The sequence below is a fragment of the Apteryx rowi genome, unplaced genomic scaffold (genome assembly GCF_003343035.1).
Source record: "Apteryx rowi isolate R43461 unplaced genomic scaffold, aptRow1 scaffold_670, whole genome shotgun sequence".
NCBI classification, from domain to species: domain Eukaryota; kingdom Metazoa; phylum Chordata; class Aves; order Apterygiformes; family Apterygidae; genus Apteryx; species Apteryx rowi.
This window is the reverse complement of record NW_020450950.1, coordinates 318,842-336,956: the sequence shown is the minus strand read 5'-3', so window position 1 is coordinate 336,956 and position 18,115 is coordinate 318,842. Positions and strand designations below refer to the sequence as shown.

The window sequence follows — 18,115 nt, the reverse complement described above, 5'->3', positions numbered from 1 at the left end:
CAACGGCTTGGAGGAAAGCAATCAAACGCATTTTTTGAATCATGCCGCACAAATAATGTCTGTCCTAGAAAATTTAAAAAAAGAAATCCCCAAGCCATAAAGCCAAATTTTTATTGTACTGCAGTCAGCAGAATATTAGGGATATACGTTTGGCTTCACATCCAGGTGTATGAATGCTGTGATCATGTTTTGTAGTATATAAAGTTGATTTGGTTAGGAATGTTGTAAATAATTCAAGCTTCCTGGCCTACTGAGTAAATCTGCTGTGTAGATTTCTTCTTGATTAGAATATTTAGTCAAGCAAGATATCTTTGTCTTCTTTGAAGATGCAATATAGTTTGGAATATCTGCTTGTATTCTCTGTTCCCATTTTCTTTCTCAGACGTGTTTAGTTCATTGAATCATAATAAATTCCATAGGACAGAATAAATTCACTGAGCAATTTCTGGGAGATTACCTTTCTTTCTGGTATTAGATATTAGAAAACATTTGCTAGCACATTGCTGAATTCATAGAGAAGGTGTTATCAGCTCTGCGGCTGTTATCGGAATGATATTTGTAGTGAGATCAGTGGCCATTCATTAATTTTTCTTCAATTTTGGTTAACTGGTCAATCTCTCAGCTTTGTCTTGCTGGACATTTTAGCCTAAACATGACTTTGCAGTTGTGCCTAGAACATTGGAGTTTAGGCCAGATCTGAACAAAGACTAATTTTGCTTAACTTAGTCATCTGAATTTTACTTTAACAGCTGTGATCCTGAAAACTATTGCTCTTCTGCTGTATGACTAAGGCTCCTTCTGTGTTTGATCTAATGAGTCTTTAACATAAAGTATGGAAAGGTTTAGCCAATAGGTGGGAGTCTTTTCTCTATCTTTGAATTATTTCATGAGGAGTGAGTGGGACAGCTTCAACAGAAAGGCTGGAGAGCACCGTCTTCCCTGTATCAGCCTATAGCTAAGGCATTAGGACATTGTCCAGCAGGAGAGAAGAAGTGGGCTTGAATCCCCTATGACAGAGCAAGGAAAGGAGCCTAGTTTTCCTGTTTCCTGAACAAGTGTTCAAGCCATTAGACTATTGTATAAAAGGGAGCATGACCCTGTTTCCTGATATGTTTTAAAAGAAAACAGTGTCCTTCAAAGAATGGACAGAAATGTCTGCATTTAGGTGAGGGTTTCAGATGGCATGTCCCAAGGGAGGAGAATTGTATTCATGCAGCCGTGAATACAGACATACTGCAGTGCTCAGCATTTCTTAGGATGACTCTAGGCAGCTCCACATTGTGTGTGTGAGCTTTGAGTAGCTTCCTGCTCAGCATGGCCGGGTCTTCTGGAGCTTATTTTCAGATATCTACCTCCTCATGTGTCCAGTCATTATAGAGATACAGGCTCCTGTATGAAAGTATTAAAAAGTGTTTTTTTTCAGATCCAGCCTTTTCATTTGATTCTTTCATGGTTTTGGGTACTGACACTAGACTATGTTGTAAAGGATGAGACAACAAATTTCTGACAAGTCATGTGATAATGAAAGACATCCAAAAGCTTCTTAATTGTATTCCAGTGAGTCGAGAAAAAAAGTATTACATTATTTCACTATTCCACAGATTAATGACAGGTTGGTAGCAGATTTTTCTTTTGAGGTTCCAGACATCCAATATTTTAAGGGTTATCCTGCATTACTCAAACAAATCCTGTGTGATGTTTGAATATGGGTAACAACTTTTCCAGGATTTTCATAGCAGCTGAGAACACTTCTGGATGTCCAGCTACCTGGCTGCTCGGTGTCCTAGAAAGGGGCAGAAGTGCCCATGCAAATGGGGTGTGTAAAGCTCTTTTTTTCCTCCATTATAAATCAGTGTTAGACTTCTTGTGCATATGCAAAGCTATGTATGTGTGATTTTTAGTGTTCTGGATTTCAATATATCAAATATGGCAGCTTTTCTGTTCTCACATTAGAAGTATGTGACTAGTAATACAATTTATAATTAAAGTCTGGTCTAACTAGGATTCAGCTGAATAAGAACCGGTGGTTTTATTATTAATAGCTTCTGCTCTTTATCCTTCACTCTTGTATTAGCAGTTTGATTGAATATGAAGCTGTGAAGGTAAGGATAAAAAAAAATCTGGGTCTGGAGGGGTACAGATGTTATCAACATCCCTCCTGATGCATATGGTTTCCTCTACACTTCAGGTGGTTTGGCAAAGGAATTCTTGTGGATATGGAAAGAATCTGTACTGGAGACATAAATAAGTACAGCATGTATTTTTATATTAGTAACAAATCGAACCTCTTTAAAGTTCAGCTTTGTAGGCTTCCTATCAGGTGGCATAAATACATAGCTAGTGGACATTAGTAAATGAAAACATGTATGTGAATGAATTTCATTTTCCTCACGTGCTTAGAGAAATGAATCCTAATTTTATGATGTTGGTCTTACTGACTTTTTTTCTAATTGTCCATAAAACAAGAATTAGATCTAAATATATTGACCAGCCATTGGTGCATATGACGTGTCCTGATTTTTTTGGACTAAGTCATGTAGTTCTGTTCTTGAAGTAAGTGCCTAAAATAGCTCTTGCATGAAGGTGAGATGTCTCAGAAAGGCCTGGTTCATCTGTGAGCTCGCTGCACTGACAGCACTCACTGGGGACTTCCCTGTTTGAGCTGTAGGCTGTCAAACTGTCTTGGGTGTTGCATCTGCATATGTGCATACCTGTTTATTCTGAGTTTTATTTCTGGGTCATGGTCAGGCTTGGAGACTGCCTTCACACTGAGAGTCACACCTCATAAACACAGGAGTCTGGGCTCTCCTTTAAATTACAGACATGAAAAAGAAATGGTGGCAGGTGGAGAAAGGAGTGGTGGTAAAAGGTACCCAACTTTATGTGTATACACACTCATATATATACATATATATGCATATATTTAAAATACACATATGTGTGTATTCATATATGCTTCTTTTATATTTTTGTATACATACATGAATACATACATATTATCCACTATGTGAAAAAAGCATCTGTGGTCTTGTAGGCATCTACATTCTTTATTGAATTTAGCCCACAAGTAAAGATTTATATTAATATGTGTAGTAGAAATTCTTTCTTATCATTTATGTGGATACATTAGCAAGTTTACTATTCAGAATGATATGCTGTGATTTACAGCATGTCAGCTGCTAAATGGTAAGTGCCTGTGAACATGCACTTGCTCTCTAACAGAAATGAGCTATTTTTGCCTTCTTTCAGTGAGAAACAGTCTACCCTCAAATTAGAGTATTCATATGGGCAGTTACTGCGGAACAACTGACGTGATGTATATTCACAGCCTTCAAAGCAAAGTTGTTTATGTGCTAATATTCCTCATCTTTATGCCAGGGATATCTGGTAGTGTTTGAAGACCAGTTAATGAAGAAAGTTGGTGAGACTAGTAATAATCAAGAATATATTTAAAGATGTACTGCTAAGCTAGCCTACACAAATGACAAGAGCTCAAAAAATAAAGTTGCTAGAAAAAAAGGAAAGAGGCTAGGTTTTCTTTTGGTGTAAATCAGTGCAAGCTTGCCTCAAAGTCTGTGAAGCTGTGTGAGTTTACAGTAGCCAAGGCACTGTCTGGTAATTTTATGTGTACAGAGAGAGCATATAAAGGATGTTGCTTCCTTTTGATGCTAGATATTGGTATACTAGCATTAGTTAGCAAATGAAAGTCTCTATTCTGTGTTCCTTACTTTTATCATTTTTACACATCTGGTCTCCTGGCCTTAATCTAAGTCCTGCTATTGTTCTGTCCCAGTCTTTGTTTTAAAAATATTCTAGTCTGCTACCTTTTATATTCTAATGTCAAAAACCATATTGGCTTCAATGGCAACAGAATAAATCTTGAGAAGAATACACTCATTTCAAACAAATGTGACTCAATAGTATGCTTTCTTGTTTTGGTAAATAGCAATAGCCCAGAAAGCCAGGAGTCTTTGCCTCACTTATGCAACATAGTTCTATCTACAGATACAGTTAATCATAGTATGGTAAATAGTTTCAAGAGTAAATATACTCTGAGGATTATCCTAGTTGTACATGTACAGGGAGAGACAGAGAGAGAGAATGAGTTCCCCATACTGGAGTTGAGAGAGCTGGGTGGTGTTACACAAACTTGCATGAAAGCCAAGAATCTGTTCTGGCCTGCATGACATGAAGAACTTCATAAATGTGGGATGGTTAAAATGTTCTGGATGCTATATTGCACAAAGCAAATGAATAAACAAGAGCATTAGAAAATATTTTAGGATTAGAAGATTAAGAGTAATTGGCTAAGGCAGACTGGATGGCTCAGGAGGTTGGTAAGGGATCTAGAGCCTTTCACCTCCTGATTAGCCAGAGATGTAACCCAGGTAATCAAAAAAGAAAATTTGTTAACATTTGATATTCCAAATTTTGAAGTTTGGTCTAGTTTCTAATCTAATCTAGTTGCAGCAGAGGCAAGGGATCAAAGACAGCTTTACCATGAGCATGTAAGTCTTAAGGTTAAATCCCTTGTGTGGTTATAGGCCACTAGTTCTGCTGGTGGAATTTTCTTCATGAAATAAATGATTACAGGAGCTGGCTGACTTTGTCTTCCTTGGTAAATTTTTTATTTTCTGTAAGCAGAAAACTATTTTTAAACTCCTTTGGCATAATAACGACTTAAGAACTTCAAAAAGGAGGTGAAGAATAGGGTAGCGTAGCATTTGGATCAAGGGCAGATTAAATATGAAACACAAGTTTTTGAAAACTGAAAGTACCTATCCTAGCCATAGTCCATCTATTCCATGAAATCATTGTTTTTGATTTGAGTAATTAAGGTAATACAGACATATCTGTTGGAAACATATAGTGCAATTATACTGCTTTGTTGAAATACTTGCCAACATGCTGTAGAAAGTACATTTTGAAATGTTATCAATTATCCTGTTATCTTTTCTCCTCTTTCTGGCTATTTTTAGAAATGTGTGCATGTGTGAGGAGATAGTTTAGTTGTATTAAAACATGAACTTCTGTCCTTGTGGTAATTTTAGTCCTGGTCTTTTGGATTTTGATAATTTTCCTCATTAATTGAATGAATTTAAAAATTAGAGGTTTGAGTTTCAGGGAGTCTTACTGTGAAATGTATTTCAGTTTAATCTCAAATGGAGACATGGCTTTGAAGAGCGATTTTTGAAGAATGTTAGTGCAACCATCTAAAGCACAATAATGCAGAACCCATTCTAATAGCCGTCCTTTTCCTACGCAGCATAATAATTGATCCATGTATATATAATGAAGGGAAAGATTTGGGAAGATGCCATATGAGGAATGCATAATACTGTTCTCTTTCCTGCCTGTCTTCCCCCCCCCCCCAAAAAAAAAAAAAAAGGTTATTTGTGCCCTCCTTCATGAGATGTTCTCATCCAAAATGGAGAGAGAATTAGTTTGGATCAAGGCATTATAAATTCCCATTATGCCATTTGCATCAATGAACTTATGCCCGACTCTGTAACTGTTCACACTGTAAATGACACCTTGGCTACTGGTCTAACCAGAACAACTATTTCTGTGAAATTTTTTCCACCAAAGTGTCTTATTCTTAAAGAGATTTATGTATTCTTTCTACCACCTATATCACAATGATTGAGGTACTGCAGGAATAAGTGATTATCCCAAGGTCTCACAAGAAAACGGCAGTGAAGGAAAAAACTAAATCAAGCCTCCCCAGTCCCTACAAATGTCCTATATGTTAAGTTACCTTTAAAAAGAGAATCATGAAGATAAATTTTCTTGTGTGATTATTGAAGGAGCCATTTATCTATAGGATCCTTAGATTTCCAATGCAGTCTCTACCTGTACATCTGAGCGCCACCAGTTATGTGAAAGGGAACTTTAGACTTCACGGCTCTAATAGAATTGCAGAGTTTTAGCATTGCTTTTGTTTTTTTCCTTCTGATTTGTGTTAGGGAAGAGCATCTACATAAGAAGATACAACTATGAGGGCAGAGCAGGGGACTAGGTTTGCTTAGATTGAAATGAACCATGGGAATAAATACTTGAAGCTAATACCTCTGCTATCTTGAAGAAATGTGGATATTGATTTCTAGGGTATATATATTTCTTCTTCTTTCTCCTTCTTTCTCTCCTTTATTTTTTCTCTTTCTGGGGAAGGTAAGAGAAAGCGAGAGAGTAAGGACAATTACATATCCAGTGAAGGAGTTTGGTGCCCCTTCATAGAGATGTGTAAATGAAAAATCTGAAAGTCAAGCCAAGACTTGAGTAGAATGCATGAATCCAAACAGTTCTGCAAATGTGTAGGCTTCACCCAGATTTGCCTGGCTGAAAAGATGAAGCAGCTTCAGTTTATACCGTTATTATTTTCCTTCAAGTGCTTTTCCCAATCTCCTTGTGTGGAAGCCAGTTTCTTTAGTTCTCTCGCTCTTTAGTTTAGCCATGGCTTTTGCATGTAATAACATTACAGGCCCTGTATTACCTTTCATGTACACAATCTCTTAATAGGATATATTATTTTGGATTGTGGCAGGGTACTCAGGGAAATGCCAACCTGATAATTAATAATCAATTCCATTCCAGTGCTTCAAAGATTGTTTTTTTCCCTCTATTGCAACTGGCAAACAGAAATGAAGTGTAAATACTTAGTTCTGCATTATCCTCTTCAGATGCAGAGAAGGAGGTATTAGCAAACTTGCTATGTAGGCCACTAAGCAGGATTAACAAAAATTACTGAAATGTTGTAATTTACAGTCAGTCCATTGTATAAATTGCTAACATTAATGTTTCTCCAGTGTTCAGAAGTTAGGTCTTTCAGAAATTCCAGTGCTCAGAGTAATCAGCAATGAACAGCAGCTGAAATTGTCACTCACAATTTTTACAAGTGTCTACGCAGTGTCTGCAAAATAGGTTTGTCATCTGTAGGCTCTGTGAATGGATACCTAAGAATAATGGACATATACTCATTAGAACCACTTAGAGGTAAAGCATTTTGGCCAGTTTATAAAGCAAACATAAGTAACTAAATAAATGGGCAAAACCAGATCCCTCGCAACTTAGGAAATCCCACGGTGAGCTGCTATTATTTTCTGTTTACCGTAATTCCATCAATGCTCTTTTTAAGCTGTCTTTTGACACCAGTGAGACCTTGAACATTGAATTAATGCAGTGGATGGAGACCTCGTGTGCCAGACACTATGGAGCAAGCCCAAATCCCACTATTGTCAGTGAATCAGGCGCAGTACATTTTTTGTCTCCAGTTCTTGCTAGCCATAAAGTGAATAAAATAAAGCATCTTCTGCAATACAGAAGGTCTGTTAAAACATTCCTCTTCCAAAGAGCCTCTTCAAATCTTGATATAACTTGATGTAGCAAAACTTGATATTCGTAAGTTGATATTAGAACTTGGAGTTCCAGTTTCAATGTAAATGTTGCTGTAGTTAAATAGTAGCTATTTGGCTGTCTGGCTCACCATTGCCTGTTGAAATTTGTTTTCTAAACAAACAGAAATTAATTTTCAGTTTATTAGAGAGAAAGAAAAAAGGTTTCAACCAACTTACGGGAACTGTGTTTTCTTTTAAAAAAAGAAACAGAGGCTGAAAAGCAGCTCATTATATCATGGTTTAGCAGCGCATTGACTCACTATGCATGCTCGGTTCTGATGGCACACACAGTCTAGCATCTCATTCTCCAAACTAAATGGCTAAAAGGCATTTGTATTATATGCATTTAAAAATGTTTACATTTTGTGCTCTCTGTATGTCTGAGTCTTTCCGTATGGTGGGATACTGAATGAGCAGTGATCACATGCTTTCTTTGTGGCACAGCTGTTGAGGAGGAGAAGAAAAATAATTACACTATTTGCCTAACGCATTACAACTGAATCCTGCAGAAATGTAGTAATACACTTACTCGTTGGGAGAATGAAAATCTAACCCCTTGTGGAAATTTTATATTCCCTGTAAGGCATCTCTTGGACATAAAAATTGAGAACGTGGCGTGAGGAAGCTTCCAGCCATGTCTTTGATACAGTGGAGTAGACTGGATGATGGCAAAGGTGTAGGTGGCCGTGAATTTTGGATGGGAAGAGGAGTTGTTTTCTGGATGCTGTAGATTTTTTATTAATTTTTAGAAGGATAGCAGTGGTGACGTTTCTGTCAGGAGATTCTTTTTTTGGCCTCCAAACCAGTTGTACAGGAGCAGCAAATCTCCCCTGATGTCAGTGGGCAGGTGTGGTGCGCTCCTGGGAAGGGCCGGCCGGCCTGCTCGGAGAACACCCATTCCAGTAACATAAGCCCTGGAAGCTGCTCTTCCTTCCTGCAGACCAGTTTGCTCCTAGATCATGAGAACAGTGCAGTAGACCTACTTTTTTTTCTTTTCTTTTTAATTAGTGATGTCAGGAACTTGGGTGTGGTAGGCTGCTTTGCCACATGCTATTTTTCTACTGTAGTTTTTCCATCCTCATTTTACTAAGTTGAGCTCTGTATATAAGAGGGAGGGAAGTTTTCCTCGGAGAACATTTGCACTGAGTAATCTGTGAGAAAACCGCCTTTCATTTCAGACATCAGCCGCTGCAGCTTTCTTCAAAAGAGTCCTGGTGGATACTGGATACTCCTGTAAGAATGTTCTTTGTAGGAGTTGGTTGTACTCCGACCCAACAAACTACACTCACGTTTTTAAATTCAGTACTTTTTTGCTCATATTTAGAGAGTAAGTCTCTTGGGCCGTTAAGCACGAATACCATTAAAACATGTAAGTGTATTGATAGAAAAAGACAGAGAGCCCATTCTTTTACCCCACCACTGGTGTGTATATACATACATACATACATATGCTGGGATATCTATCTATCTATCTATCTATCTCTCTATATATAGATAGATATATATATATCCCAGCAAAGTCTCCCAGCAAAGGGTTCAATACTTTGGGAAGTGATCTTTGGATCTTCTGCCAATAACATAATTTAGTGATTTGGTGGAGGAAGGAACCTGTTAGAGAATTTTGAGTTTGGGTCACATTGCAAATGTGTGCCTCAGTTTCCTCAAACAGAAATACTTAATATTCATATGGAATATATATTCAGCTTTGTGAAACATTTCAAAGTCTTCAGCAACAAGTGCTAAATGAGTAAGGGTGTAGGCATGATATCTTACTGCATTAGTACAAATGCACAAATGGAAATGCTGGTGGTGTTGGTTGAGGTGAAAGAGGCTTACGAATTAACTGCTCTTTATTTCTCTTCTGTTTTTTCTTCCTTGCTATTTGAATAGATCTAAAGTGGAGCTAAAAGGACCTTATTCTTTATTCACAGGTTACTTTAGGTGGAACCTTTATTGGCATTGGGCGGAAAACTCCAGATTGCCAAGGCAACACCAAGTACTTCCGCTGCAAATTCTGCAATTTCACCTACATGGGCAACTCGTCCACTGAACTAGAGCAACACTTCTTACAGACTCACCCAAACAAAATGAAAGCAGCCCTTCCCTCCTCTGATTCTGGTAAAACTTCAGAGAAAAACTCCAATAAATCCAGTCCTACTCTTCGACCATGTGATTCTGGAGACTTGGGGAAGTGGCAAGACAGAATCACTGTAAAAGCAGGAGATGATACACCAGTTGGATATTCGGTGCCCATCAAGCCAATAGATTCCTCTAGACAAAACGGTACCGATACAACCAGTTACTACTGGTGTAAATTTTGCAGTTTCAGCTGCGAATCATCCAGCTCACTGAAACTCTTAGAACATTACAGCAAACAGCATGGGGGAAACCAGTCAGGAAGCCTGCACCCAGATCTGAATGATAAGCTTTCTAGGGGATCTGTCATTAACCAGAATGATCTAGCCAAAAATACAGATGGGGAGTTAGTGACAAAGACAGAAAAGGGTGCAAGCATGGCAAAAAAGAAAGACTTGACTAGCAAAGGAGCAGAGGACAGCATGGTGACAAGCTACAACTGTCAGTTCTGTGACTTTAGGTACTCAAAGAGCCATGGCCCAGATGTAATAGTGGTGGGCCCACTTCTCCATCACTATCAGCAGCTCCACAACATTCATAAATGTACCATTAAGCACTGTCAGTTCTGTCCCCGAGGCCTCTGCAGCCCAGAAAAGCACCTTGGAGAAATTACTTACCCATTTGCTTGCCGAAAAAGTAATTGTTCCCACTGTGCTCTCTTGCTTTTGCACCTGTCTCCAGGGGTGACAGGAAGCTCTAGAGTCAAACACCAGTGCCATCAGTGCTCATTCTCCACTCCCGATGTCGATGTTCTCCTGCTGCATTATGAGAATGCCCACGAAGCCCAGGCATCCGATGTCAAACAAGAAACAAATACCCTGCAGGGGACTGAGGGGCTGCTGACTCTCAAAGAGAACAAAGAACACTCATGTACCAAATGTGACTTTACCACCCAGGTGGAAGAAGAGATTTCCCGACACTACAGGTACAGTGCGGTTTAAAATGATTAATAGCAGAAACTCAAACAAACAGCCTTCCCTTCATTCCTTACTTAAATGTCACTGTTCCCCAAACACTGAAGAATCTGGAAATCAAAATAAGAATACATATAGATATAAATCTTTACAGCTAGGGTCCAATCCAACATCCACTTTGTGTTGGAAAAACACCAGCCAAGTCAGTGGGTTTAATTATACATTGAAACCTGTGTGATGAAGAGGCAAATTTGGATTTGTGTGTAGATGTTGCATTTCTAGCATATTTGAGGTTTGGTCAACTATTTTCCACCCAGAATCTTTTAGGTACTATTTTAATGTAGGCTTTTTTTACCAGAAAGCTGGCATCTTCATTCATGAGGGGGAACACAAATGGGCTCACTTTCCAAGATAGACTATGAATCCTTTCATGCTCTGTAACAGTGCTTCAGTCTACTACCTTTTTGTGTAGTATTTTCCATGCCCAAGTCCAGCAATGTAATAATTAGTTTAAGAGCATTCCACTGCTGTTTTGGTGTTGGTTTCACACTGGGAGCAGACACTCTTTTGTCTGTTGATGTCATCCCCCGAGATCCTTTTGCAGATGATTATTTTTGTGTTGCTAGTTCACAGTGTCATTCTATTTATTTTAAATGCTAATGTTCCTATTTGGAGGTGGACTAAGCCAGTCTCTTGACTCAGTCTGACACAATGTCATGACGGCAGCCAACTCCCTGTTAAACTTTTTGGGTCAGTTCCTTTGCTGTTGTAAACCGGCAGTCCAGTTTACATCAGAGGAGGACCTGGCTCTTGGACTTCGTGAAGAGCAACAGTTATGTACTGCTGCAAACGCGATGTTAAATATTAGAAAATCATGCTGAATATGTTAATAGTTAAGACTAATGCGTCAACAACAACGGAAAACTCAGTATCTATCTCATCTGAAAGATCTTTGCGTGGAAGCCAGCTAGCATGAAGACAAAAGAAGATGCATTTTCAAAGCTAAAGCTATGTTAAAAGCACAAGAAACTGTGCCATGTTTAATGGATTCCAAGACATCCAGAATTAACAAAGGCAGACTGGGGCATGATACTTTAATAGAGATGAAAGCTGGGGGCATCCAAATGTTGCCCAACAGAGGGCTGCATTGGCAATGTATCAGGAGTCTATTAAAAAAAAAAAAAAAAAAAAAGCAGATTGCTCATCTTTAATTTGGAGCTAGAGCCCACGGAGGATTCGGGTCTCAGCATGCAGTGCCCCATTTTTGATCCAACTGGGCCTCAGGGATGTTGTGCGGATTAATTAGTTAATGTTTGTAAACTGCTTTGAAGATGAAAAGTGGTATCTAAGTTCCAAGCATTATTACAGCAGCTTTGAGCCATGCTGTAGAACTCCATAGGCAGCACTTTGTCCGCCGCTGGGGCATGGCACGATCTTTTTTTAGTGCTTAAATAACTGGAAGATTGAAATGGCTCCTTGACTGAAAAACACTTTTATTTTGCTGCAGCTGGTAATTTAAGTTTTAAGAAGCACGCCTAGTTAAAATCTCTTTTTCCCAGAAAAGGAGAAGCCACAACATTCAAAGCTAAGTACCATAAGTTAGATACCTTATAGCAGTAGCTTCTTTTTCAAAATGTTTAGCACCCAACAGCTCTCGCAGTTGTCAAAGGGAATTGTTATGTGGTATGCACTTTGAAAAGCAAGAGATGCGTTTAAGCATTTGAATCTAAACTTGTTTGTCTAAAATTAAGCTATTCTGTTTAAGACACCTGGACAATATATTTTTAAGTTTTCAGTCTACCACATTATTGAGTACTCTGAGGATGCTGTATAATTAAAGCAGAGTACAAAATCCCCACAATTGCCACCTTCTTTCCCCATCCTACCTTAGCACTTCCCTCTGCCTTTTAATTTGAGTTTTGTTTTCTTTCTGTGTGCACTCGTGCTTTTTTTTTCCCATTGTACACCTTCTTTGAAACCGCAGAAGTTATTTGAATTTTTGGTGGATGCTTTGTTGTAGCAAACAGTTAGAAAGTTTTCCTTTTCTATGCCTAACATATTCCATAGCTTTCACTATGTCAAACCGAAGCAAAGGGAAAGAGAGACTTTTCTGGCATTAGAGCTTCTATTTTTATTATTAACTGCTCTTTTTTTACAGAAGTTATGCCTTTGTCAGTTATGCGTTTCCTTTCCCTTTCTGTATAATATGAAATAAGGATACAGAGTAGTTCAGATTTTTTAAAAAAGTAAAGTAGTAGCGTTCGGAGTTATAGGACATAGAAACATATTGATGTGGAGCACAGCCGGTCAGCTCACATCCTACCTGGCCTTCTCTGTGGCTTTGTCAAGCAGATTTTATCCCAATAAAGCTGCTGTGCCACACTGTTATGTGTTTCTGATGAGTTTTAAATGATAAATATGTGTGTCCTTATAAAAACATACAGCCTATCAAACTGCAAGCATAGATATATGATAGTTTTATTCTCTATTCTACTGCTGTGGGGGAAGAGGGTTCCCAAAGTGGGTGCTGCCAGTTGATATACCGAGATGCTGAACACATTTGAATGGCAAACACGACATTAAGCATTAATGTAGTGGCAGGAAGTGTTCTGCCATTCACATATTTAAATTTACCCTTGATAATCTGCCAGTATCAGAGCTTGCTTTAGATGCTACTTACAGATTTGAGTACATGTATTTTTTCTGTATTTTTGATTATTTTCTTTTTTGAGTCATACACATGAGCAGCGTGCTTAATTTATTTTCTTTCTTATTTTGTTTCCTTTTGGCTCTACACCCACAATTTCAATTTCTCTGTTAGCTAAAATATTCTTCTCCAGTATTGTTCTCTTGCAGGAATACTGTACCTGTATTTGGTAATATTTGGAAATACTGTACCTGTATTTGGTACAGTATTAGAATTTGCAGAAGTGATTCTTTTCAAGTTTTCTGCCTACAGAAATGTATACTTACCTTTAATGCTCATTCAGAATTTCCCTGACATGATTATTTGAGAGCTAGTCAGTTAAATTTGAAGTTAATGAGTGACATTGCACTTGAGTTTTCTTGTATTTAAGCCAGAATAAAATGTGCTTACTCAAATAAATCCCCAGAAGGTTTATTGGCCACATTTTCTACTAATTCTGCTACTGCTCATTTGCTATTATATTTCTGAGGAGTCAGGTATTCTTCATGTTCATGGTGAAGTTTAGTTTTTCCTCAAAACTATCTGTTATTCTGATGAACTGAAAGGTGCCAACACTTGTAATTTAAAGAAAAATCATACTGACTAATTGGAGAAATTTTGCACTTTGGATCACTCACTCTAGAGATTATAGATTTTTAAAATTTCATGTTTTTAATTAAACATGATTTTTACAGAAGGGGCTTTTTGCAGAAGAATGTTTTTATTTCAGAGTTTTGCTAAGAAGTAGGAAAATAATACATTTTTTCATATTTGGAAAAAAATATTCATTAGCAGAATAACAAAAATCCTCATTTGTCACAAAAGACCTTGACAGAAAGCATTTGGTCAGTGCTAGTAAAAATTAAAAATGGTATGTGGAAAAATGCTCCAAACAATGTTCCAAAAAGAGGTGGGGTAATGACTCTGTGTTATTCATCAAACAATTGCAAAACATAAAAAGAAAAATAGAAAGACTCACAAATGCAATTCAGCCTTTGGCAATTGCAGCAGACTTTCTCTAAGAAACAGAAATTATTTTGAAAATGTAGATGACAACAGTTGCATGTAGTTCTCTTTCAGAAGAATTAAACAAAATTCTTTACCTAGAAAAAGGGCTTAATTGCCAGTCAGGGAGTCACAGCACGCTAAGTGCGCTGCACTTGGGTCAGCGAGTTAGATTTGTAAATACGCAGCTTGTGATGAAGGTACCTTGCTGCTGCAAGGACCTTTTCTGTCCACCTGACACCTTGCTTGCTTCGCTCTCTTGCTTTTCTCCTAAATATTTTTTCCTTTCCCCACAAGCCCTAATGTAGCACCCATCCCAAAAGCAAGCTGTCTTACAAGCATGTGTTTTCATTAGAAATATTAGTAACTATTATATTCATAATGAAAGTACTCACATACAAAAAAAAAAAGTAGCAATATGACAGCCATATCTTTAACCAGAATATTTTCTGTGCCCTAAAGCATAGAAATGTCTTCAGGTAATTTTTTTTTTTTTTTTAATAACTTGTTTTGTAGAGGATGAGGTTTTGTAATTCTTCAGACTAGTTAGAAGTATGTCAACAAGACTTAATTAACAACTGGCTAGTGTCAAGAGTATCGCAGCCTCTTAGAAATCTCAAGTAAAGAACATTAAATCCATCAAAAAAAGACATCTAATCTCTCCAACTTCAAGCTTTCGCAAGGCAAAATCCTTATATCTTACAGCACCTAACTCAAGTATGTTTGCGTACAAATAAATAACAACAGGATATTATTAAGTTGGCAGGATGTAACAGAACCGCAAAGGTTTGGCCAGAATTCTTTGACATTTAATCTTGTGATTGGGTCATAAATGTTTTAATGTCCACAAATAATCAGGTATTTGATTTATTTTGTAGTGATAATAGTAATACTAAATGACATCAATGAATGGTATGACATTGCCTTCCTAAAGCGATATTAAAGATGATGTGAATTTATGGCTTGAGCCTGCTCTTAGCTTACTTGAATCATTTATCAGCAAGGTCATAAAAGGGAGAATGATACTTGCTTCTTCATTTACATCGCTTGCTTCCATGCTTAGATTTTCCTCAAGCACCTCTCATTTGAACACTGATCAGCTGTATACCAATGTAGTGTATTATACCTGAGAAGCTCAAAGTTTCAGATGATATAACCATGGTCTAGCTAAACTGTAACTTCAAAGTAATGCACAGGAGTGCTTATTGTGTATTATGCAAGCTGGAATTTTTAAAATTCTGTTGTTTAGCTTTGGAGAGTTTTGTACACAACCTAGGAGGAATTTGGGCCTTTAAAAACAGGTGGTAGATTTAAATTCTGTATAAAAAGAAATAAAACTTTGCCAACTTATTCTTTGATTGCAGTCAGGTTGGGGTGAAAAAATCAGAGATGAAAACAAGTTTATTTTTATGTCTTATTCTAGGAAAAAATAATAGTTTCCAATTTTTTTTAAGTTCATTATTAGATGGTTATTATTATTATTTTCTGAAACGACCTGCTTTTTCAGATTTGAGATTATGACTTATATTGGACAGTTCCAAACCTTAGCTTGCTCTTTGAGCTTTTAGATAGAACCAGCATATAGGACAAACCTATGTGAAATATGAAAATCTGTAACATTAACATCAAGGATTAATTTTATTGCATACTAGAAAAGTACTTGATCTAAACAAAAAGCATCTGTGGTTACTACCTATCTAAATCAGTCCTAGTCTTTTCCACGTGATGGGAATTCCTGTCACAATTCCATAGGCAAACTAAGAAATGTTGAATAATAAATTAAGAATAATTTAAAATAATAAACATTTAAAGTAATAAAGCTATTTTGTGGTGGAGTTAAGACTATATCTAATACTCCACATTTGTTTGTGGCCTAATAAGTGTGGTACATGCAACTCCTGATCAAAAACATTTAGCCAGCATGTAAAAAAAGAAAAAAAAGAAAAAAAAGGTAAGTTAGGCAGAAAAAGATCAGCTGTTTGAAGGTGTGATATTTGTTGATGTGAGCCAAGTTAAAAAAGGGCGTTAGCCATTCAAATAGCCAAGTTAAACAAGAGACGCTTACGGCTAAGTAGCCTCCCAAAGGATTGATAAACTTTCACATAGGGAGTGTGTGGGGTTGAACCATTAGCCCCAAATGGTGTCTTGTTTAACTTGGCTTTTAAGATAACTAGTCCCTTTCTAACTTGGACTTCCCTGATGCTATCCCACCTTTATATGGCTGACCCTCCTTATAACTTGGCTTTTTGTATTTGCAAAATGGTTTTGATCAGATAGCACTCTCTCTTTTTTTGGTTCAGAAGAGAATTAAGCTGGGTTTAGAAAAAGAATTAAGTTGCAAGAGAGAATATATTAGTGTCGCATTGAGAGACAAGCTGATTTTAATAAAAAGCAATTGTAGAATGAAAAAAAGGAACACAGCCAGAACAGGATTTTAACCCACAGCTTTCTCTCCCACAAGTAGATACTGTTGCCATAAGGCTACATGGAGAATAGCTGACGATATTTTTTGCACAACTGAACGAGCCCATCTAGTCCCTTAAATTGAACATAAATACTGAAAATGACAAAAAGAAAACTGATATTACACAAGGGCTAGAAGGCTTGAATTTGAATGTGCGCTCATGTCTGCACGCTGACACAACTGCAAAAAAATCAGACAATGTAAATAACATATGGTTTGTTTTTTCAACAAAAGGAAAGAAGGAAGACAAGGCTTTTCTGCTAAGTTTGGCAAGTTGTCCCTGCTAAACTCTCACAGTTGAAAAGGGACATTTTGTATATCATTCCAGTTACACAGATGCACCTAGAGCCAAATCCTGCTCTTACTGAAGTCAGCGGGAGTTTTGCCATTGACTTCGCTGAGACTCGGATTTGGCCTCCAGAGAATTAATCCGAACGATCGGAGTTGTCAGGGCAGTAACCGCTTTCTCCTACAAGTTTTGTCCTGTGTGGATAGTCAAAGGCTCGTGTCTGAGCTTCGCCGCGGACCCCGCTGGGGCTGTGAGGGCTCGGGGCGTGGAGGCGCGAGTGTGTCTGCGGGCAGGAGCTCCTGCAGCTTGCTGCACGTTCTGGGCAAGGGCAGGGACTGGGTTTCCCTCCGCGTTGGGGCGATGCCCAGCGCGGCGGCGCCCGGATCCCCAGCGCGGCCTCGGACCACTTGTGTGCTGTAAACAAATATTCACAATAACGTTATATAGCTCATAAAAAGTGTGCTGTTCCTACAGTAGGTACAGCAAACTGGTAACATGCTGTTCTAATGTGGGAACATATGCTTTACATAATTTAGTAAGGCAGCACTTTATATAGGCTTTCAGACTGAGACTGGGAAGGCACGTTATTCCACGCTCTTCCACAGGTTTTAGCAGGCTGTATCGCAGCTCAGTTGTTTCTTTGCCTGTTGTGCTTCACCCAAATGCTTCTATATTTGACAGGAAAATGCAGTTTGTAATGTCAGCAGCCAGCTATTTAGCTTCTCCTTCAGAGCAGCATCCTCTAAAGCTGTGTTAAATGTGCACAGAAAACAAACAAGTATTGTTTCTTGTATAAAACCTTCCATCCCCTGGTGTGTTCTTATCTGTGAGTTAACCAGAGCTCCATGCACATTTATCTTTGTCAACCAAATATACTTGTAATTGGTGAAAAGCAAAGCAATTTTTTAAGCATTTGAACTTTCTAACATAGATTTAAATTATACAAAGTGTTTTTATACAAAGAAATATATCCTCTTCTAACTATTTAATTTTTGTTGGAAAAAATGAGTTACTCCAGTGCTTATACCACAACAAAAAGTGAAAAGTGCATTGCTGCAAACTGAAGAGGAAAAATAATACAGAATTCTGGTGAATATTATATGAAATTCTGAATAAAGAAATGGAGTAGGAATGAACAATAGGAGGTTGTTCCAAAGCGTGGGAGAAAAAAACCCAGTTGTACTAGCAGCAGGATTTTTACTGTATGTATTTTATAAGACAACAAAG

General features: G+C 37.8%; 1 protein-coding gene across 3 annotated transcripts in view; it reads left to right on the top strand.

Moving 5' to 3' along the window:
* TRPS1 (transcriptional repressor GATA binding 1) overlaps positions 1 to 18,115 on the top strand; it is a 180,966-nt gene that overhangs the window by 11,013 nt on the left and 151,838 nt on the right. For all 3 annotated transcript variants that reach the window (XM_026085703.1, XM_026085701.1, XM_026085702.1), the window contains exon 3: positions 9,326 to 10,455. In XM_026085703.1, the coding sequence (XP_025941488.1) occupies positions 9,326 to 10,455 (1,130 nt within the window). The remainder of the gene's footprint in view (positions 1 to 9,325; positions 10,456 to 18,115) is intronic.